General features: G+C 36.5%; 1 protein-coding gene across 1 annotated transcript; it reads right to left on the reverse strand.

The window, feature by feature from the left end:
* Nucleotides 1-20,271: 20,271 nt before the first annotated feature.
* Nucleotides 20,272-24,148, reverse strand: LOC131075657 (pentatricopeptide repeat-containing protein At5g39350). The gene has a single exon (XM_058012498.2). It carries the CDS (start codon nucleotides 24,064-24,066, stop codon nucleotides 21,634-21,636), a length of 2,433 nt encoding a protein of 810 aa, XP_057868481.2. The 5' UTR covers nucleotides 24,067-24,148; the 3' UTR covers nucleotides 20,272-21,633.
* Nucleotides 24,149-25,371: the final 1,223 nt, after the last annotated feature.

Here is a 25,371-nt window from a genome sequence, read left to right on the forward strand (position 1 = left end):
TATAAAGTGTTAATTAATACCAAAAATAAAGTATGATGTACAACAAAATGAACCAAAAAAATACTTGCAAAAAAATTAACTCAAAATATCACTTGAATCCACTAGGTCAGATACATGTTCAAAATCCATTGATGTCTCCATCTGGCTCAATTGTAGTGCATTGGGAATTTGATATGAATCAATGGGAACCAATGGTCTACAAGACCATTTGTCAACCCACTCTTGTGATTCACATTCTTCACACAAACAATACATGCATGAAGAGAAAAAACATACCATCTGTCTCATATAAATTACCAGTGAACTTGAATTTGAACTCATAAATGAGTGCATGTCACAAGATCCTGCAACTGCACAACAATCTAGAAAACTTTCAAAGTTAGATTCAGTGATCAACCAAAAATATCTACAAACCATTGATGTACCTAGATTACCTAGACCCATCGTAGACTTACACCATCACACAATTGTTTTGTGCATCTATCAACTCAACACCACCTTCGTACTTCAATTCTTCTCTAGCTAGGGCTCTTTTCACACATGCCCCTGCACCATCATGCTCTCCCTTACCATGTCCAGCCTCAATGAAATTCCAAAAATGTTGTACACCACTTGTCATATGCATCCTTGTCAACCAATAAAACATCCTTGCATTCTTGAATTGTGCAGTGCAATTATCTGACCATATTAAGTGTCGGTTGTATCATATGTTCCTTTCCCTTAAACTATCATAGAAAACTTTAAAGAATCCTTGTACAAACTTCGATGAATGAGTACGATCATCACTTATGTAGAAGTGATACTCTCTTACAACCTTTCTATCCTCCTTTGTGCTATCATTTGCATGCATGAATGCTATGTGTACAAAAATAGAAACTCGTTTAGAGTGATAATACATAGATTGCACTTCATTTTGAGATTGTAGTGTATAATTTTCAGTGAAATCAACGATATAGACAATGGTGCCAAGAGGAAATGTGTCCTTACATAACTTGAATTGCTCATATAACCATCAAGCTCTATGTGTATGCATTATGTACTCATAAAGTAGTTTCTCTTGAAACATTTTCATAAATTCAACTACACATATATCATTTTTCACTAGCTCACATCTCTTCAAATCTTTTCGATCTTTAACTCCATATGTGACTGTCTTGTATTTTCTAAAAGAAACTAGTTTCATACCAATTTCATGTGTGCTCTCCAAATGTACACATCTTGGTAAACATTGCAAACCACCACATATAGCACAAGAACCTTCCAAACAAGGCATCTTATAATAAATGCAACCATCGTGTCTATTACATAGCATACTTTAAATAAATTCTCTTACCAACTTAGGAGGTGCTTGTATATTGCATTCCTACAAAACATCGTTAGTGTGCAAAGTAGAACAAATATGATGAAAAATATTATAGTGCATGGGAAATTTAATATGCATCCTACAACAACACGTGGTGCGTACATGATTAATCTTAATATAAAAAGGTTTTGCCATTTCAAAAAATCTTTGAGAAATTCTTATTTGAGAAAACTTTTGAAGGAATCTTTCATTAAATTTAGTTGGAGTCATATCCAAATAGTGTTTGGCATGTGGCTCATGATTTGTAGACCCAATTCACCTTCTAACAACATCTCTTTGGTTGGGCAAAACTCTTGTGTTGTCATGCCAAAAAATTTCAATTAATGTTCTTAGTGCATCAACAACAACCATGTCTTTGTGTGGTAGTCTACCCAAGAATGCCCAAAGAGAATTATTGTTAGGTTCCTCTATTTTTTCCCACCTCTTTAATGCTTTACTTAATGTTGTTCTACTAATGTTTAATGACTTACCCATTTTGCTTATCAAACGATCTTTTTTTATTTTTTTGCTCATTATGGTTGATGTAATGACACGTCAAGTAGCATTAGAATCTTTAGTACGTGATTTTGAACCAATAGTTTGATATGCATCAAATAGATTTCTCACAATAGTTCTTTCACTGTTACTTTCAGATGATCTTAGGCCTAGAATTTTCATTGTCTCTCTAAAATTCAAATTTTTAATCATTTGAACAATTAATTGACATCTTGCGGTTTGATTTAAGTTTTCAAAATAGCTTTTCCATATTCTTTTAACCATTCTCCTACAAGTTCGTTCATTCATTTTATTGGGCATTGGCTTCAATATATTCTCATCAATGTCAATTAGATACTTTGGTTTCCTACGAATGATTCTAGGAGGTGTTAACATCGGTGCATTATGTACATTCAATTAATAAAATAGAGAAGGTGTATGTTCATCATTTAATTGATTATTCAATGTGGTATCTTCTTCAATTGCATTAGGTTCATACAGTAAATCAAATGTCTCTTCTTCAATTGCATTAGGTGCATTATGTTCATTTGGTAAATCGAATTGAGATGTTGAGGATGACATACCTTCTTCTCCCATTGTTCTTATGTCGCGTAATTTCTTCATACGTTGCCTTTGTCTTTCCTTTTTAGCCTCTCGTTGTTCCATCGTTCCTCGTTTGTTCTTTCCCATGGTTGATATCAGTTGTCTGAATAGAATCATATTACATATATATGTAAACAAAAGTTCATAAACAAACAAATAACCATAAATATGCATCTTATCACTATTTTTTGGAATCAAACTATTAAACAATCACAATACTATTGACAAAACTAATAAGAACAACAATTCAATCATTTGAAATCATGCAAAAATAAAAAATTCAATTACTTCTATGTATAAACAGTGATAGAAGTGCAGACATAGTTCCAGTGGGGCCTTCAATGACATCAAAAACTTCTTTTGAGGTCGTTGAGGCTCTTGGGCAACTAAAAATATGTCTATGTACCGCATACGCCCTACATTAATAACCGCGTGCGCGCTGTTCGTCCATAAAATGTTGGCAAGCCCAATGGTATTTTTTTTTCCCATTCTGTACTAATAAGTAGCATGTACGCGCTCCTAAGCCTAAAAAATGTTATCGCAGGGTAGAGAATAATGGGCTCAGTACCCCCGTACGTGCTTACAAGTAATAAGTACCATGTACGCGCTCCTACGCCTTTAAAAAGTTATGGCAGGGCAGTGAACTAATAGGTTCAGTACCCCATATGCGCTATTGGTAGTAGACAAAATGTGAATGAAAAGGGAGGGAGGGAGGGAGAGAGAGAGAGAGAGAGAGAGAGAGGGAGAGGGAGAGGGGGGAGAGTAAGGGGGGAGGGAGAGAGGAGGGGGGGCGGAAGGGAAGGAGGGAGAGAAGAAGGAGGGGGGGAGGGAGAGGAGAGGGGGGAGGAGGAAGGGAGAGGGAGAGAAGAAGAAGGGGAGGAGGGAGAGGAAGAGAGAGAGAGAGAGGGAAGGAGAGAGAGAGAGAGAGAGAGAGAGAGAGAGAGAGAGAGAGAGAGAGAGAGAGAGAAGGGGTATGGAGGAAGGAAGAGGTTGAGAAGGAGGGGAGGAGGGAGAGGAAGAGAGAGGAAGAGAGAGAGAGAGAGAGAGAGAGAGAGAGAGAGAGAGAGAGAGAGAGAGAGAGAGAGAGAGAGAGAGAGAGAGAGAAGAGGGAGAGAAGAAGGGGTACGGAGGAAGGGAGAGGGAGAGAGAGGGGAGAGTAGGGGGGAGGGAGAGAGAAGGAGGTAAGGAGAGAAGGAGGGAGAGAGAGAGAGAGAGAGAGAGAGAGAGAGAGAGAGAGAGAGAGAGAGAGAGAGAGAGAGAGAGAGAGAGAGAGAGAGAGAGAGAGAGACCATAACACAATATGACCCTTAGAGAAGAAGGGGGGAGGGAGAGAGGAGGGGGATGGAAGGGAGGGAGGGAGAGAGGGAGAGAAGAGGGGGGAGAGAGGAAGAGAAGGAGGAAGGGAGAGGGAGAGAGAGGGGGGAGAGTAGGGGAGAGAGAGAGAGAGAGAGAGAGAGAGAGAGAGAGAGAGAGAGAGAGAGAGAGAGGGGGGGGGGAGGGAGAGGAAGAGAGAGAGAGATACCATAACACAATATGACCCTTAGAACACAATATGAACCCTAACAACATCTAAGGGGTCATAGGGTGTCCTAAGGGGTCATATGACACTATATTATCCCTCATCACACCATAGAACCTATAATGACACCAAGCGAACAAACAACGAGGCTTCACTAAAAAGAAAGTGTAAGAGCTTGACCTAACCCTAAGAGTATTGCCTAAGTTCTAAAACATATGATGCTATTAAATTTGCAAGGTTATAGGACTGATTTCAATTGTGACTATAGGAATTACACACTTGATTTCTTTCATGGGTATGTACCCTTCCAAGCTTTTTGACAAGTGATGATCATCATATACTACCACTGCCATGCTTACAACAAACTTTAATTTCTTTAGGTGAAAAGCGTTGTGTAACAATATGGGAACTCTCACATACCCACCACTATCATTCTCCAGGACATCATCTGTGTTACTCTCCCTTTTTCTCTTCCTACCGGTTGTTTCCTTCTGAAAAATATATTGCAGGTACTCTTACTCATCATGTTTCTTTGTTGACACTATTTTCCACATCTGCTCAGCTCATTAAAAACACATTTGAGAAGAATGTTGCTGCAGGTTTTCTTGTTTGTCAGGATAATGCACCCCTGGTTCAATTTCAGACCCTATTCCTCCTATTCAATATACACACACAAATCCATCAGTGAATTTTCTTAGGAGAGCATAAATGATAAAAATCAAAGCGGAAGTTGTAGACAAGAAATAAATTCACTTACTTCTATAGAAGTGTAGACACAGTTGCAGTGGGGTATGGAGGAAGGGAGGGAGGGAGAGAAGAAGAGAGAGAGGGATGGGGTATGGAGGAAGGGAGAAGGGTAGAGAGGGGGAGAGAGAGAGAGGGGTGGGGTAGAGAGAGAGAGAGAGAGAGAGAGAGAGAGAGAGAGAGAGAGAGAGAGAGACCATAACACAATATGACCCCTAACAACATCTAAGGGGTCATAGGGTGTCCTAAGGGGTCATATGACACTATATTATCCCTTAGCACACCATAGGACCTATAATGACACCAAATAGTGTCCTAAGGGGTCATAGAACACCATATGACCCTTTAGAACACCATATGGTGTTGTTATGGGTCATATGGCATCCTATGATCCCTTAGGACACCATATGGTGTTTTTATGGGTCGTATGGTGTCTTAAGGGGTCATATGGTGTCCTAAGGGATCACATGACACCATATGACCTCTTAGGAAACAATATGACCTCTAATGACACCTAAGGGGTCATATGGTGGGCTAATAAAATGATATATTATTTAAAGTTGTGAATAGAACATCATACAATAGAACATCAGTAGTTTAGTTTTGATATAGCTAAGTTAGACCATTGTCAGCATAAGAGAGGCTCCAAGAGAACAAACAACAAGGCTTTGCTAAAAAGAAATTGTAAGAGCTTGACCTAACCCTAAGAGTACTGCCTAATTTCTAAAACATATGATGCTATTAAATTTACAAGGTTATAGGACTGATCTTGATTGTGACTATAGCAATTACACACTTGATTTATTTCATGGGTATGTACCCTTCCAACCATTTTGACAAGTGATGATCATCATATACTACCACTGCCATGCATACAAAAAAATTTAATTTCTTTAGGTGACAGGCATTGTGTAACAACATGGGAACTCTCGCATACCCACCACTATTATTCTCTAGGACATCATCTCTGTTACTCTCCCTCTTTCTCTTCCTACCGATTATTTCCTTCTGAAAAACATATTGCAGGTACTCTGACTCATCATTTTGCTATGTTGACACTATTTTCCACATCTACTCAGCTCATTAAAAACACATTCAAGAAGACTATTGCTTCAGGTTTCCTTGTTTGTCATGGTAATGCACCCATGGTTCAATTTCAAACCCTATTCCTCCTATTCAATATACACACATAAATTCATTAGTCAATTTTCTTAGGAGAGCATACCTGATAAAAATCAAAGAGGAAGTTGCAGACAAGAAATAAATTCACTTACTTCTATAGAAGTGCATACACAGTTGCAGTGGGGTATGGAGGGAGGGACAGAGAGAAGAAGAGAAAGAGGGATGGGGTATGGAGGAAGGGAGAAGGGGAGAGAGGGAGGGAGAAGGGGAGAGAGGGAGGGAGAGAGAGAGGGATGGGGTATGAAGAGAGAGAGAGAGAGAGAGAGAGAGAGAGAGAGAGAGAGAGAGAGAGAGAGAGAGGCACCTTGTATGCGCTTGAGGGGGAGACAATACACTTATATGTGTATATATATACTTAATATATTATATATTATTACACACACACACACACACACACATATATATATAAATATTATATATTATATGTATATACACATATTATATATACAATATCATATTATACACACACCCAAAATTTAAACAAACTTAACGCATACACGTTGTTTATAGTAAAAAGAGCGCATACACACTTCTTACACCATAAGTACCCTATACGCGCTTTTTATACCATAAGTACCCCATATACGCTTTTGACTATTTAGGCTTGGAAATAGGCCTGGATGACAAAGCTACAGTTTGGAAGTTTGATTTCCCTCCATTTCCCTCATTTTTTACGTGTTTTATTTTATCAACTTGGTTTATCGACTTTGTCATCATCATGTTTACACTTCATCAAGTGGGTATTTTTATAATTTCCACCATATTTTCACCCATCTTCTGAGCTTTCTAACCATATAATTTTTTTAAAATTTGAACAACAATAACATAATATTATTGAATTTCTTTTATTGGTGTCTCCATAGTTCTCACAGACATAGGTACACCATTTTTTTAAAAACTTTTGATATACTTATTTAAATTTTAAAAACTTTATATATTATTGTAGTGCACTTGATTCTTTACAATTTAAAAAAGTAAAATTTGTATTTTCGATTTATTTAGTGCAACTTATGCTTGGCGCACGAACAGGTACCTACTTTTTAGGATGTGCTTGATTGGAAAAATCATTAAAAAAAAATACTCACCAAAAAATAATAGAAAAATACACATATTCTAGTGCTCACTCTTAACTATCTTTCTGCCAAAGGATTTGTCAAAATACTATAGGAGTTGAGAAAATACAACACTACAGGAGCCCAAATAATCTCTGCAAGCTGAAAAACCTGTTACAAGGAGAAGCAATGAAGCAAATCATAGAAGGAAAGAATACACAGGAAAAATATGCTCCAAAAGATGAGAGTTCGATAATCTCCAAAATGTATTGTCAATAATAATCCTTCTTCATACAATGAAAAGAAATAACTCAACCTTTAATAGGTCAAGAAACCCTAAAAGGGAAAACCTAGGTTTGCACATAATAATTAATTAAAATAATTAATTATATGCACCTAAAGTTAGCTTAAGTGTAAAAGAGATAAAGGGAACTTAAATAATTAAATAAATAATGTTTAATTAATCAAGTAAATACCCGAATACTCTAACACCCCCCCTTAAGCTAGACTTAGGGAGAAGCTAAAACCTAGAACAACTACTGAAAGCAATAAAGATGGGTCCCGACAACAAGGCCTGATCAGGTACCCAAATACAATGAAATCTCTATGAATTGGAGAAATAGAGAAAACCACGTGGGAACAAAACTCTACTCCAAAAAGAGATGAAAAAGAATATCACTAAAGCATGAAGAACCTGCAAACTCTGTCAAAGAATAACTACTGATCTGAAGAACATCCACTGAACTAGAACATGACCAGGTAGAGAAGACTGTAATCTGCATGAGTGCCCTCAAATGACACTAATCGAATCAGGAGGCAAACAAGGCAAAAACAACTGAAATCAAAGATACAGATGGCATGAGAAACCAAAGCCTGAAGAGCTCATCAATCGAACCACGAAAGCAATAGAACCAACAGGATAAACCTCCCCATAATGCGGAAGTGGGAGAGGGACAGGAACACTGAAAAGGACAGCCAAAAAAAACTGTAGGATGAAGAACCAAGAACATCAAAGGTGCTGAGATACATCATCATGAGGCGAATGTCGTGGAAGGAACACTCACTAGACAAAGGAAGATGGCAAACAAAATGCAAACATCAACCCCCTCATGGCACTTGATCAATAGTGCATGTACAACAAGACATAATATATGCAAGATTCCAAGTAAATAATGCATGATGGCACTTTATCTTAGTGTGTTTGCATAAATACAAGCTACAATGATAAGAAGACTGAAAATAGAAACGTGAACCAAAATAGAGACACCCTACTCAGAGAAGAGATCCTAGGACCTGAAACAACCACGATATCCACCAGAGTGCTGAAAAGAAAATAAATAAATAAAATATGCATGGAGAAGAATCTGGAAATAAAACTTAGATGGCTGGAAAGTACACAACACACGCTTTCCAAAAATATAAATTTTTTGAAAAACGGAGGTCGGATGCTCATTCTATGGCTCCCGAAGTGCAAAAACTAGACCTCACTTTGACTAGAAAAAAACATAGTCAAACAGAAAAATTGAAAAAAATTACCAACACCATGAGGTCGGCCTCGAAACCAGCTTTCCGACGCCTATTCGTTTTTGAAAAAATGACTCCGTATGCCCAAAATAGGGCCAAAAAACCAAACCCTCCCGTGAAAAAGCCAAAAAAGGGAGTTTGGTGGCTCTTTGGTGGTCCGGTGGCCAGTGGATGGCCCACCGGTGGCGGCCAGGTGGAGCTCCGGTGGCTAGGCGGTGGTCGGCCGAAATAAAGGGCCAGGCGCAGGTGGCAGCGGAGCGGCGGCCAGGGAGCGGAGCGGCAGTCGGGGGCCGGGCAGCAGTGGTCGGGCAGTCGGCAGCACAGGGAGGCGGCAGCCGAGCGGCGGGAAGGCCAAGGAGCTGGGTGCCGGGTGGCGAGAAGGCCGGCAGACTGCATACAGCGGCCGGGCGGTGAGAAGGCTGGGGGCCAGGCAGCGGCTGAGAACCTGGGTGGTGCTGGAGGTTGCAGGGAGGCCGACAGGTGGTCGGACCGACGGGGGCCAAAGGGAGCGGGGTCTGAGGCGACATAGGAGCCTGCAGGACCTGCGTGGAGGCAGGGGGGCCCATGGTACCCTGCGTACTGTGGGAATCGCCCCCCCAAAAAAAAACTTTAGCAAAAATTTTCTTTTTTGTAAAACCCCTTTTTTTTTCTTTCGTCTTTTTGTTTTTTTAAATTTTTTTTTAATTTTTGAGATAAAAAAACTCAAAATCCGGCCTGCATGCCATAAAAAGGCAAAATATTTTTTTTCTCGATCTGCGTGTCAAGGTCATATGACCTAGATCTGAGAAAAAAATTCGCCCAGAGACTCAGGAACCAAAATAGGTCAAATTTTATATGACCATAGGGCTTTTCGGGCCTTCTGAGCACGATGGTGAGGTCCGTTTAGGCCCAAAGTGCTTAGAAAAAGGTCAAACCCTAGGTACATAAAAAATTCCTGAAACCCCAGATCTGCTTTCAAAGCAAAAATTCTCAAAACAAGAATAGGCAGTTGCAGATCTAAAGCTCTGATACCATATAGGAGTTGAGAAAAAACAACACCACAGGAGCCCAAATAATCTCTGCAAGCTGAAAAACCTGTTACAAGGAGAAGCAATGAAGCAAATCACAGAAGGAAAAAATACACAGGAAAAATATGCTCCAAAAGATGAGAGCTCGATAATCTCCAAAATGTATTGTCAATAATAATCCTTCTTCATACAATGAAAAGAAAGAACTCAACCTTTAATAGGTCAAGAAACCCTAAAAGGGAAAACCTAGGTTTGCACATAATAATTAATTAAAATAATTAATTATATGCACCTAAAGTTAGCTTAAGTGTAAAAGAGATAAAGGGAACTTAAATAATTAAACAAATAATGTTTAATTAATCAAGTAAATACCCGAATACTCTAACAAATACTAAATCTAACTATGACTTTTTTGATGTGCACGTCAGACACTATGTTATCTTTTTCAGAAAAAATCAAGGTCTAGTTTTCGTGTGCGAAGGATTTGACCCCCTTAATCTTATCCAATTTTGAAAAAGTTTAGTAGTTTGGAAACTAGATTCAAAATACTACAATATTTGTTCTTTCATTATCTTCATATCTTGATTGGATGACTTTCAAATTTTGCCTCCACTTATACCCCCCTTTTTTACCACCATCTTTGTGCACTTACCCAGACATTGCATTTAAATCGCACAAACATAAGACTTAACTTAAACTCCTAAAGGGTTTCCCAACGTGGATTACTTAATTAAACTAAACATAATTACTTAAGGTCAATTAATCCACTTAAGATAAATTTAACCATTAGGAACTTAATTACACTAAACAATGATAGATTCATATTTTGCATGTGATAACATTAACATTTATATGCTTCATTCATGATAATACATTTATTTACATTACATCAATGATTCTAAATTAAAGATATATATCCTACCATCTAATTCTCATCATAATACATTGCATTTAACATTACAAGATCTTCATAATATACATTGCACTTTAAACACTATCTCAAAGAGTACATAATAATTAAACCAAAATACAACTTGCCATGAAGGCATACATAACCAATAGATACAACTAACCATATAAGGTCCAAGAACTACAAGAATTATCCAAGAAGAACAAATAGGATCCAACTATAAAATGCGAGATGCTTGAATCCAAAAGAGCAATTGGAACACCTACGAAGCCAACTCTTGCAACGAGGAATGAACACCCAATGGAAAGTGGCACTACCACCCGACCATGTGGCTCAAAAAGAACCACCTCACCATGCTAGGAGATAGCAATAAGAACCTCTAGAAAACTACAAATAATGCACACATGTTCTAAACATGACATTAGGTAGCCCCATAAAGCACACACACACACAAGAAACTCTAGATGACATCAACAAGTCTACACATCAGTGAACATAAGGGAAGAGTGTCATCGCATAGCTTGGAATGGTTATCCTAACAGGCCTCCATAGGCCTCAACCCCCATCCTTGGTTATCCTGGTAGCCTCTCTCGAACCCTTAGCCCCATCCAAGTCTCATGCGGACCCAACAAACCTTTTGTGAAGACAAGGTTGTTGGTTTTTTCATTCTAGGCCTTCCCACTACATCATGGGTCCTTACAAGAACTCAACCATGAGCGAGGTACAATTAATCTTAATTAATATTTAAGCTACCCAAACCCCTAATATATTGTTAGGTTGTCACTTAATTATCCAACTTTTGAGGGGTTATCATGCTAGCCTCTTTGGGACAGTCCCCCACTCGAAAGCCACTCTTCCTTATGACACTACACAAACCCAAAAGAACTCCAAGAAAAAAATGCAAAAGCCAACCTTACGGAGGGAGTTAAAAAACATTTGAATAATACACTTGGTCACACAAGCCCTACCATATAGGTTTAACCAATTGGAAAATTCACTCTACTCACGAGACATGACCACAAAGGAAAAACCACAAAGACATTTCCACATATAACCAAAGGACTTGCAATATGACTTAACAACGAAGCCAATCATATAAGAAACAAAAACCATCATTATATTCGAAAATAGATTTTGTTTTACATCAAGTTCATGTTGACCAAGGTTTTCTATAATTTCTAAATTTTGACATAAATCAATTACTAACAATAATTTCCCAAATTCAATAAAAAAACTTCCAGTCAATATTCACTAATATCAATTTAACATTTTTAAAACAACAATAGATAAATTTGAGTCATATTTATGTATATATAATTACACACACACACACACACACACACACACACACACACACACAACACTATATATATATATATATATATATATATATATATATATATATATATATATATATATATATATATATATATATATATATATATATATATATATATATTTAAAAACTAATAGTTTATAAAATAAATTTTTCTATATTTCTTATTTTCCATATATATATTAAAAATAAATTAAACTGTGGGTCCACCCCCACAACCGTGGGATCACCCACGGACTGTGGGAGTGGCTACGGTTGTGGATGCCCACAGTCGTGGGCTCCCACGACCTTTGGGAAAGCCACGACAGTGGCTCCCCACAGCCGTGGGTTCCCACGACTATGGAGAAGCCACAATGGTGGCTCCCTGCAGTGGGAAACTGTTGGCAATTTGGAGGAATTGATTATGTGTTGCATTGATGTTTCATCATTGATGTAAACAATAGTTGTTTTGTTGTCTATCGGCTTCCAGTAGAGTGGTTGGATTAAGATATTGATCTGGATACCATCTCCGGTATTCTCTGATTTGGTCTGGCTTGAGGTATTGGCTTGGATTGGTTATTCATGTGTTCCTGATGCATATCACATTCAGTTGGTTCGGGATTTGATGATCTGAATGGTATCATTTGTTCTAGTAAGTCTTTTGGTCATCGGTAAGGGTTTTACCGCCAACACGTTGATGCAGATCTTTTGATGAATCCGACAATTGGTGTTGGTGCGGCTTCTAGAAGGTTATCGGGATGTTGATGATCATCTTGTTTGTTTTCCAGTTGTTCGTGGTGTTTCATTTGGTTTATGGTGACCTATTTTAGGTCCGATGGTTATTTTGTTAGGTTATGGACCGGTTTGTGTAACATGTTGGTTGATGCTCCCGATGCATCACCAGTTGGATTTATTGTTTGGTTTATGTTGTTTCGGTCTTAGGCCGACTTGGTTTATAATTGGTTTGCGGGATTATGTAACGAATCTATTGTATTATATTTTAGGTGGTCGACCTAATTGTTTATGTTCTAGGTTGGTATAAATATGATGTAAGATCTCTTTGTAGATTATGGTGTGTGGGTTATGGGATATGAAATTATCTGTGTGCGAATAATGTTGTAATCATATGCAGAGGTTTTGGTTGATCATAGGTGATCGGATTGGGTTTGTGAAAGAGGTTTAAGACCTTTGGTATTGAGCTTAACCAGAACTGTACTTAGGCATAGAAAAAGTTATTCTTGCAGTTCACTCATCTTTCCGGATTGTAGTCTGGATTTCTTTGTAGTCAGTGAGGCTCCTTTTGTGATGAGGAGTGTGCTCTAAGCAGTGTACCTTCCTTCATGTACAGGCCCCTCTTATTGTAATCACATACTTGTTGTAGAAGTATTATTTGATTGTGTGTAGGCTTCCCACCATGGTTTTTCCCTTTACCGAGTTTTCCACATACAAATCTTGGTGTTATGTGTTATGAATGGTTGGTTAATTGTTCTATGATTTATGTTTATGCTTAATTGTTACATCTGTTATTCCGGTATTTGGTTCATGCATTCCGGCAGAAGGTTTTGTGAGCTTAAAGTTTTATAATTTGTTGACAACTGATTCACCCCCCCCCCCTCTCAGTTGTCCACCGATTATCCTAACAGGAAACCCCATTTTTATTTTTTTTTAAACAATAACTTACAAAAAAAAAAACGCTCAAAGTTATTAAAAAAAAAAATTTGACATCACTCCCCAAATTTTGATAAATAACGGAGAATAAATTACTCTCTTCAATTTTATTTTTTAAATAAAAAACTTAAATGGAAATGGCCAAAGCATGGTTGTATACAACAAAAAAACCATAAGTTTTTTAATTCTTATTAAATACTCCAACCCAGATTTAACAAAAATTGAATTTCTTTACTCACAGGAAAAGCACAAACATCCAACCAATTTGGTAAAACAACAGGCAATGTATTATTTTAATTCAACCATAACAAAAGCATAATTAACCACTATTCCCAACAACTATTTCATTTCAAAACTAATTTATAAATCAAACAATTCGTTCAACATATCTTATCAAACAACAATTTAAGTCAAAGGTTTTCAAATCCCAACCTGATAAGCTATTCCTGGAAGAAATTTGGAGAAGATCACACCAATCCTTTCAAATGCAAGAGCTCTTCAACAACAAGGAGTAAAATTTTAAAACACCAAAACCTCCAGCAAAACCCCCATTCAACCACAGAGAGGAAATTTTTCCGGAATCAAAAGAACTCCCTTTTTTGGAAAAATCCCCAAAATATAAAGGATTTTTCCAAAATATCTTTTAGGTCAAATTTCTTTCCTCATGAAAATTGAAAATGAATTTCTTTTTCCCATTAATAATATTTACATGTTTAAATTTTAAAAAACTCATTTTTTTCTCACACACAAAAGTCATTAGATATTTTAATTACTAAAAGTAAAAATGACTTTTTTTACAAATAAACAAGACACAAAATTAGATCTTCTAGATGACAAATTTTTAAACAATTAATTTATTCAATCAACCAAGAATGCTTGATTTATCTATTTAACTATAAAAAGGTGCCTATAATACTTTATTCTTAATTTAATTTATAAAAGCAATACACATTAATTATTAATAACAATAAGGTATTAATAATTGATTCCACATTAAATAACACTAGAAGATAAATAATAAAGTCACAAAACACATAACACACAAACTCAACTGAACAAAGTAAAGACACGACCCACATACCAACATTGGGAAGGTTGATAGACGATTGGGAATGCTCACTATCGAGCAAGGCCAGGGATGATATATAGGGCCTTAAGGCTATCTCCTCCACTTCCATCAGATTAATTAGGTATGCTCAGCCTGTGGAACCAGGTGAAGTGAGTACCTTGTACCTGCAATTCCTGTATCACTGAACTACACACACACACACACACACACACACATATAAACACAGTAAACACACAGGTGAAGGAGAATTGTGACTTTCCATGTCTCACCAAAGTGAATGACGAGAAATCATCTCCTCGTACCCCATACAAATGCCACACATACATGAAGACAGATAAATGATGCAACTCATACATAAGGTAAATGTGTTAGTCCATGGTCAATAACACATAATAAAATTAACTTCTAACCATCCATAAGGAAATCATGCATAAACAACATTCACTGAATCATACGTCAAAGCATACTCCATAATAGCATAATATCTGAATAAAAACATCACCACATAGTGTATCCACAAAAACCACTAAAAGTCAACCATGGTCAAAATAAGTATCGAAAATAGTCTGATCGAGGGAGGGGTACTACAATTTTGGTTCATAAATAAAATACCTTTCCACATTTTAATATATTAATTACTCAAAATAAAATTATTTATGAAGAAAAAATAATTGAAGTGGATCCCTTTTATAACACTAAGTACATGACGGGACTTTCCTAGGAAAAGTTAACAAACTTAATGTGCCAATGACTTCTAGGTTATTTGATGCATGGAAATCAATTAATGAAGCTGAATGTTAGTCTAATGTCTTATCCATTGGGAAACACCTTTGATTACCATTGTATTCTATGAAGTCTAACTATAGTAGGATTGAGCACATGAATTACAATTTATATCACATGCCCTACATTAAATTGGAACACCATGAAGATGATTTACCATGATGATGAATAAGATTATTTTTTTTTGAGAGCATATACTTGATGAAATGATGTACCTAAGCGTATACTACAATTTTATACATGACGTTTGATTGTCCCAACATAGGACAATTGAAGGTATTAAACATATTTGCAAAATTAAGGGTAAGATGCTTCCAAATCATTAATCAATTGACAATCAAAATTCTAAATATGTTAATAATGGATAACATTTTTGTTGTGTATTTATTTATAAATATTAAGCAACATACATACTCCTTTCTTAGTAGAAAGTTTAGGTAAGATTCGTAGATAAAGCTTAGTTATTGGGAAATATGTTTAACATGGAATCATTGCCATTTATTTGAAGATTTGTCCACACAAAATCAATGGAACATGAAAATTATCTATTCCCCTTTACACTAGAATTAAGTTAGATATGAGTGATCTATTCTTCGATTTATTTAAACAAAAGAAGTAGAATATTGTTGGGCATGTCTTGTAGAATAATTGAATTATCCAAATTACTTTTGTAAGAAACAATCTGAAAATTCTACTTATGAAATATTTAAGTTAGTAGTAAGAAAATGAATCTTGTAAGAAGGCACAAATGAAATAGCTTAAATACGTAAAGGTGACTATTCTATTGAAAATCCCAAGATATTAATGATTGCATTATTCTTATGAAGTGAAGTGTAGGGATGTCGATGTAATCAAGTGGCCTACGAGATCTTGATATAAATTATCTTTGGTTCGTTCAATTACTTAGAAAAAAAAATAGAAAGATCATAATAATGACATCTTTAGTTGTTGGGAGTGGTTGATAGACCATAAACTTGATTGAAGACCTTTGCTTCAACTATCATATGGCGCAAACCCTCACACTTATAAATTGTCAAAGTGATAAGGGGCCCCACTTTGACTTAAACCTAGTTGGATCTAATTAAAGGCCCCTAAATGTTGTTGAGAATTATTAAGTATGTTGAAGAAAAGATACAATTATCAAGAAATGGAAAAAATCCTCACAACATTAATAAGGAAAACCCAATCACATTAATCAAACACTTCTCACATGTCTATTTTAATAAATTCCCTATCCTAGATTATATTGGAACCAAATATGTTTTCTTAAAATGTTATGTTATTTTTCATGATTTGTTGTGCTTTAAAAAATGGTGATGGGTTAGGAGAGATCAACTTTGCTAATATCAATTGTGATATTTGAGCAATTCTTTTTGAAATGATTATTTCTAACATCCTATATAAGGCAATAAATTGTTCTTTTTGAGTTAATTGTACTTGCACTTTAGAAATGAGGTACAATCTAGTAGTATTGATGTTTTATAGGGTAATTCTTATTTACTCTTGATTATTGAACTACCAACAAAAGATTTCATTTAGTGACCTCTGAGTCATCCTAATAAAATTAAGATTATAACTCATTTGATTTTTGTGTTTTATATCCCTAAAAGGAGAATAAAACACTTGATATGGAACTTAGGGACAATATGCAAAATGCATTCAAATAGGGTTCCAATGCATTACAAACATAATGGGTATATTAAAAAAAATGGCAAAGGTAATAAATTGAATGATAAAACAAGTCTTGAAAAATAATGATATATTTGTATTGATTTGTGAATCTATGATTTTTTCACAAAATATTGAGTATAGATGTGAAAGTCAACTAAAAGGAAACTAACTAAAGAATTCCAACTCTACCTAGTGAGGAACTATTGTAAATACTTATATAAATTTGGAATATGAAGATATATATTATTAATTATGAAGAGAAACCCCTTGTCTTCTATTAGTTGAATTTTTTTTTTCATTTTTTGGTGGCATCAAGGCATTTATTGTTTTTGATTAAAATAAATCATTACATTTATTGTTGAAGACTACTAACACTACAAGTTCTCATCATTTCCACATATGATGGGCTAGGTTCTACAATTTTGACCATAAGTGTTTGTGACTATGTATAAGCTCCTAATATATCTCATAATTAGTTTGGCATATTGTTGTGTTAAAACACAATGATTATAATCTCATATCCTCCTAGATAATAATCACTTTATATGTAATGGTCTCTAGTGCAACAAGGTGAGATAATGAGGAAGTTGTGCAACATGAGATTAGATGTATTATTTTCTTCGATAAGACACATTAGCAAGTTTGACAATCTAGTAAAATAGAATCCCTAATACCTTGTGAATTTGAGCCATGCATTAATTCTTGATTTTCTTTTGTCAATGTTTTGTAATCAGGGCTGATTTTAATTAGTTGCAATTCTATTGCATCTGCAGTGTCTAAATATGGTGAAAACTATTAACTCGAGAATTCCATGTTGAAAATTAGATGAAAGCAATATTAATATCTTATGTAAGATTAAGCTCAAAGGCATTAGTTTTGACCTTCTTGTTGATGTTGTGTGGGCTATAAGAAATAAATAGGATCTAGGGTTAAGATCCTTTGTATTTTAATCTAAAAATGAACCCATAATTTATAACAAACTTTGAATTAGTGTAACCTTTGATGTTGTCATGATAATATGAATTTGGTGTTAATATTTTGTAGGATTATTTGCACTAGAATGAATTCAATAGCTTTGTCACCTTTTTAATGAGTTGAAATCATTGTTGATATTGAGTCTTGATAGATTCAAACTAACACACCTAAAATGGGTTGTGTTTAATATAGATGTGTAGCGATATCTATTGTAGGTATGTTGAGTAATCTAAGTCAAGCTACATGCTTACCATGATTGTGCTACTTGTGCCTTGCAATTTGTCTTATGTTTAACAACACCACCAACAACAAAAAAATAACATTACCCTTACTAGCTTTGTACCATATCCTATCTACTCTTCATAACTTTGTACCATATTCTAAGGCATTCTCCATTAGGGTGTTATTTGATTAAGATAAACAAGGTTTCAAACAACACTCCAACCAATATCTAGCTTGAGAATTGAGTGAATTACCATTGGTCTATCAACAATGGTTAAGAATGGGTTTTTGTTTGGCTATGTCAGGGAAGCAAGATATGCAAGAAAAATTAAATTATATGAGTTTCTTCACCTTATCTTTTGATGAGGTGAAAATCATTGAAAATATTTATTTGTATGCATTAATGTTTATGTTGTAATTAATCATATCCACCAACCTCATCTACTTGCAATTATACAATGAAAGATGATTCTACCTTTGTTAACCTTATGGAGATAATGAGAAAAGAGCTTGATAGATTACAGGCTAGATAGTTTGAAGATTACAAAGAATTTGGTCTGTGTTGGTGCATATGTGACGACAAATACGTAGGGTCACAAATGTGGGATTATTTTTTCATGTCTCTTTACAAAGATCGAGAGTTGGGGGTTTTGCTTGTCACATTCTAGGGAGTTGTCTAGGATCAAGGATGGGACTTGCTACCTAATCCATGTCAAAGAGTCATCAAACATCAAAGATCAAACCTATCACCCAACACATGCTAAGGAGTCATTAGTTGTCAAGGATCAAACCAAATGCTCGACACACATGCCTAGGAGTCATCGGAGGTCGGGGATAGGAATCATCGGAGGTCGGGGATAGAACCTACTGCTTGACACATGCTAGGCAGTCATTAGTGACTGAGGATTGAACCTCCTGTCTAACACATGTCGAAGTGTTGGCAAACATTGAGATTTGAGGATATTATCTGACTGGTTCCAAAATTAAAAAATAGAATGAACTCAATGGCATAGTGGGAATCGAGGGTTAGAGTTATCACCTAAAAAAATAAAATGAACTCAATGGCATAATGGGCATTGAGGTTTAGAGTTATCACCTAAGTTGTGCCAAGTCAAAAGGTGGGAGAAACTCTGATCCTCTAACATAGAAGTTTGTAAGGCCTATAAAGATGACTTTGATATACTGTGGAAATTTAAATTTGGGCCTTGGTGTCATTTTGGGTCTTGACCAACTAGTGGCGTAGTTAGATGTTAGGGGCATATAAAATTAGGAGAACACTTAAATTATCATCATTTATGTTATGTTATTGTAGCTTTTGGGCACTTGTGTTCAACAATCTTTTGTGGGTTGTTGAAATCAAAGGATAAAAACTCTTTTGTTCTTGAGAGCATTCTCATTGAGGGAGTGCATTGGAGCTTCAAGGATTTGAAGTAAAGTTCAATGAGTCAATGTGTGCTTTGTTGGTTAGTGCTTTGTGTTGTGGTGTAATGAATCTCATAAGAGTCCCTTGATATAGAGGTTAGATTATAATCAAAACAAGTCACTGCTAGAGTTTGAATCCTTTGCACAAGTTTATTTTTGTTGTTTAAGTTTATTTGTGTTGTTTGAGCCTAAGTAATTATTATAGTTTGGATATAATTTGGTGAAAACTATTTTTATGTTCTTTTGTGAAAATTGTAGTTTGCATTTCAATTTTTTTCTTTCATTAGAATTTAAGAAAGGACATTACAATGGTATAAAAAAAAAAAAGTTGTGGTAGCCTGTTGGGTTATTATGTTAAATGCAGATGAGTCAAAGAGACCTAAGAAGGGATAGGAAAATGTGAGAGGCAACCACACAAGAAGATATTAGTAGAAAGATCAAGAAGATGACTTCAAAGCTTTTCTGATCAATCAACAATAAAGCAATCAAATTCTTGTGCAGTTAATACAAAACTTGACCAAAAATGAACGATCAAGAAGATGACTTCAAAGCTGATCAATCAACAATAAAGCAATCAAATTCTTGTGCAGTTAATAAAAAACTTGACCAAATTATTAACGACACCAAAATTACACAAAATAATGATGCTGAAGGAAGTAATTAAACAAATGATAGGGTTTCAATTTACCCACTTGCAGATATATTCAAAGCCAAATTTCTAGAAATAGAACCCCTGGAGGACAGAACAATCCCCACACACAAAGAGAATGAAGTGGCAAGGTATCATGTCAAATATAATTCCTTGAACCCAAGTGCGAGTGGAGACACGTCTTTTATGTAGTACTTTGAGTATCAAAGAAATGGACAAAGGGAAAGAAGATATGAGTAGCTCTGCAAGGACATTCAATATCGCTTGGGAAAGATAAATATACCCACATATGATGGATTAGATAGTTATTCAGTGAGGGCTTGGTTGCATAAGTTGGATATATATGTCTCCTTGAACTCCATCATTGAAGAACCCATTAGTTTTTTGCTTTACGCTTAGATGGTGTCGCCATGAATTGTAACCAGGCAATCACGATCTTAGAAGAGTTAGTTAAAGATTGATGGAGAGGTTTGAAAGGATGGATCCAAAGATTTAGTTTAGAGATTGATGGAGAGGTTTGAAAGGATGGATCCAAAGATTTAGTTTAGGGAGTTAGCACAATTTAGACAAGAGGTTACAAATTTTTAAATTATACTCTTCGGATCCTTCCTTTCAAAGCTCCCTTCTAAGACAATGTTAAAAAAAAAAAACATACTGTGAAGAAATATGCAGAAGCCCTTTTACAAAAAGAACCAGTCATTTTTATGACCATTGCTAAAACTTTTAAGAGGGACTTGAAAAAAAATTGCGCGCACAAATTTTAAGAGAAAAATGAGAGCTACTTCATTTGCGTCGCGGGGATGGTGAATCCTTCGCGTTATGTGATTTGCTTTCTTTTCTATTTCTTTCCTTGTTTCTCTTTCTTTCTTTCAGTATCATCTACAATGCTTGCGTCTGATGAATTGATGGGGATGAAAGGCTGCTGTTTGAGATATAGCTTTCCAAGTCCTCAGAAGTAGCATATAGATTTTTATCCACTTTCAACCAGAATTATTCTTTCACTGCGAAATTTCCGTTCACTGAGAAATCACCTTTCGCTGGAAATACACACTTTGAAGCTTGTTGCAGCTTTGTTTCCTCGAGCAATGTAATCCAAAAATTTAAGGATGACAATCTTACAACAGAAACTGATCTGGCCGCCCCTGAATTTGTATACTAGAGACGCTAGGGTGTGCAAATGACGTCGCCGATTTCGGCTGTTGTAGTATTTATTTGAGCAGAGTAGAACTGATCGTAGCCCTGGCAAACTTGTGCAGCTTCCAGAATGAATATCAAAGCTAGGTAAGATGAAATGCATCTAGCTTTTATTCATTCAACATTTACCTGGTGCTCTAACACCAAATGATGCAAAAATCATGTTGAACTGCAATCCAAATGCCTTTTTCTCTTTTGAACTTCCAGATTCGTCAGTTCCTTCTCTCTTCGTCTCTTGTATAAATTATCATTCTACCTGTCTCCCAAAACGAATCATATTTTGGATGTCACCCACCTCCTGTTACGAAAGCATGTACATGTTTATTGACCTCAATCCAACTGCATCCAGGAGTTTTTTTCACTCCTCTGTCTCTCATCATTTTACGAATCTTTTCGATGTCATCCCATCTGCCAAACACTGCATAGATGTTGGAAAGAAGAACATAAGGTGCAGCATCAGTTGGTTTCAACTCAAAAAGCTGTTCTGCAGCAAATTCTCCTAACTCCACATTGCTGTGCATTACACAGGCACCTAACAAACACCTCCATACAAATGCATCAGGTTTAATTGGCATGTTGGTGACAAACTGCTGGGCTCCATGTAGGTGCCCAGCACGGCCAATAAGGTCAACCATACAGCCATAGTGCTCAATTTTCGGTGTAATGTGATAATATTCGCTTATACATTTGAAATATTGCCAGCCCTGATTGACTAAACCTGCATGACAGCATGCAGACAAAACACAAAGCAAAGTAACATGGTTTGGATGTATACCAGATTGTTTCATTTGCTCAAAGAGGCTTAGAGCCTCATGTGCCCGGCCATGCATTGCATATCCCGCAATAACTGCTGTCCAGGAGACAACATCTCGCTTATGCATTCTGTCGAATAAATGCCGTGCAATATGCAATCTTCCACATTTTGCGTACATGTCTATCAAAGCAGTTGTCACTATAACATCAGACTTAAAACCACTTCTGATTACCTGTTCATGAATCCCCATACCTTGTTCCAAAGCTACCAAGTCAGCACATGCTGGGAGAACACAGGCAAAGGTTTTTGCATTTGGAAGGATACCTGCAAGTAACATTTGCTGGAAAATCCTCAGAGCCTCCTCCCCCCAACCCTTTTGTGCATAGCCTGCAATCATTAGTGTCCATGACACCGTGTCTCGTTGCTTCATTCTATTAAACAATTTATGTGCCTTCTCTATACTTCCACATTGTATGTACATGTCCATCAACGCACTCCCCACAAAGACATCAGACTCAAGATCTCTTATAATTATTTCCTCATGGATTTCCATTCCCTGTCCTAGAGTTGCTAAGCTGGCACATGCAGAAAGAGCACAGGCAAAAGTTTGTGAGATGGGTTTCACGCCTGCTCGTTGCATTTGTTGGAAAAGCTCCAGGGCTTCCTCTCCCCTCTCATTTTGTGCATATCCTGAAACCATGGCTGTCCAAGACAAAACGTCTGGATGATCCACCTTGTCTAATACTTTGCGTGCCATGTCCAAACTCCCACATTTAGCATAAATATGTATCAAACAATTCACCACAGGGATCTCATACTGAACTCCACTTCTAATCATTGCTCCATGAATCTGTATACCCTCTTCAAGAGCTGCCAACTTGGCACAAACGGAGAGAACGGTGGTGAAGGTCCTTGAGTTTGTTTCCACACCTGCCTCTTGCATTTCTTGAAAAGTCTGCAGGACCTCATCATCCCAACCATTTTGTGCATAGCCAGCGATCATTACCGTCCAGGATACGTTATCTCGTTGGGGTATTTCGTCAAACACATCGCGTGCTATGTTTAAATCTCCACATTTCGCATACATATTTACAAGGTTACTTCCGACGAAAAGATGTGACTGCAACCCTCTCTTAATAATTTCTCCATGGATTGCCATACCAGCCCCTAGATGTGCCAATTCGGCGCATGCCGGAAGAACGCTCGCATAAGTTTTCAAGTTTGGCCTGAAACCTGAGAATTGCATCCGTTTAAAAAGATCCTCTGCCTCATCCGCCAGCCCATTCCACACATACCCTGCAATAATTGCAGTCCAAGAGACAATATCCGGTTGAGGCATGTCTTCAAACAGTCGACGCGCCTGCTCAATACTCCCACATTTGGCATACATGTCAATGAGGGCATTCACCACAAACACGTCAGACTGCAAACCAGAACTTATAACATCTTGGTGGATTTCCCGCCCTTGCTCTAAGGCTGCCAGGCGGGTGCATGCCGACACCACTGTGGCAAATGTGAAGTGATTGGGTTGGACACCTGCTCGTTGCATTAAATAGAAAAGTCTCAACGCCTCCTCGGGACTCCCTTGCCTGGCATAAGCTGTAATCATGACAGTCCATGAACAGACATCGCGTTCAGGCATTTCATCAAACACTTTGCGGGCATCAACCAGGCTGCCACATTTGGCATACATATTAACAAGAATGTTGTGTAAGAACTTGTGGGCTATTGACATGAATCCCCTCTCGTTGATGTGAGCATGGATTAGTTTGCCATCTGCCAAGGAGTTTTTGGCAATGCATACCCGCAACTGAGAAACGTAATCTAGATGTGAAGGTGGACATTGAGGTTGGCGTATAATTTCATGCGATTTCGAATTGGCATCCGAGCGTGCATTAACAGTATTTATCATGGTTAAATTTCTGCGCCAGGAACGTTGTCTGATGAGGAGAGGAATCCATCTCATTGATTCCTACTCCCAACATTTACATTTGGAGAGCAGAATGAATTCTTAGTTCACAAAATTTATATTATTTCATCTTTCGTCCTTTTTAGTACGGGTTTTTAAAAGTCAAACAATCTCCTACTTCAATCTACCCACGACTAATTTCTTGAATGATAACTAGAATTCTTGGTGTACAATAGGTATATGGAAAACGGAAAAGGTGGGGAAGGTCAATTAGGACAAAATTTGGTCTATTTTTTGCATACATTTTGTTTAGTACATAAAATTAATGGTAGGTCAATTAGAACAAAATTTGGTCTATTTTTTGCATACATTTTGTTTAGTACATAAAATTAATGATAGAAAAATTTTAAAAATGATAGTATTTGTGCTTTCATTGTCTCGATGAAGAAGTGATAGCCTCAAATCAATTGAAAAGAGAGGGGAAAATGTGAGAAGTTGATAGAGAGATAGAGAGATAGAGAGAGGTAGATGGAGAGATATAGATAGAGACAGATAGGGACAGATAGGGAGATGAAGAGGAAGAGGTAGAGGGTAAGATATAAATATAGATGGTGAGATAGATAGAGACAGATAGGGACAGATAGGGAGATGAAGAGGAAGAGGTAGAGGGTAAGATATAAATATAGATGGTGAGATAGAGTGATATAGAGGGTATATATATATATATATAGAGAGAGAGAGAGAGAGAGAGAGAGAGAGAGAGAGAGAGAAATATGGAGAGACGAGGATAGAGAGACAAAGAGGTATATAGAGAGGTCTAGGAGAGAGAGAGAGAGAGATTAATATTCTCTTACTAAATATAGAAGACTACTTTGGTTGTACTTTGTGGAAAATTACCACATTACCACATCGTAATTAGTAATTGTTGGTGCTATTTGCATATATATATAGTATGATAATACTTGCTTAAATAATTACCTTGTGAGGCAAGTATTATCTTAATCATTTGCAATAATAAATGGCACGGATTCAAGAACAAGTGAAATGATAACATAATCATACATATAAGACTATTCCATAATACAATTTAACTATATATTTTTAATTCCATGACTAATAATATATTTACATTTTTTTTAATATAATATTAAATATAAAATTTATTTTTATTAGTTCCTATCGGCAGGACTATAGCGGAGGCTTCTTCCACTAACTGGTGGTTAAACTCAGTTAGAGCAACCAATCAGAAATATGTATCTTCCAAATATTTCTTCATTTTCCTATGTTTATGTTGTGAAGTTGCACAATTTTTACGTGAAATATCGATGTCAAGTTTTTTGGCGCCTGCTGAGTGGATTTTTT

The sequence above is a fragment of the Cryptomeria japonica genome, chromosome 6 (assembly GCF_030272615.1).
Source record: "Cryptomeria japonica chromosome 6, Sugi_1.0, whole genome shotgun sequence".
NCBI classification, from domain to species: Eukaryota; Viridiplantae; Streptophyta; class Pinopsida; order Cupressales; family Cupressaceae; genus Cryptomeria; species Cryptomeria japonica.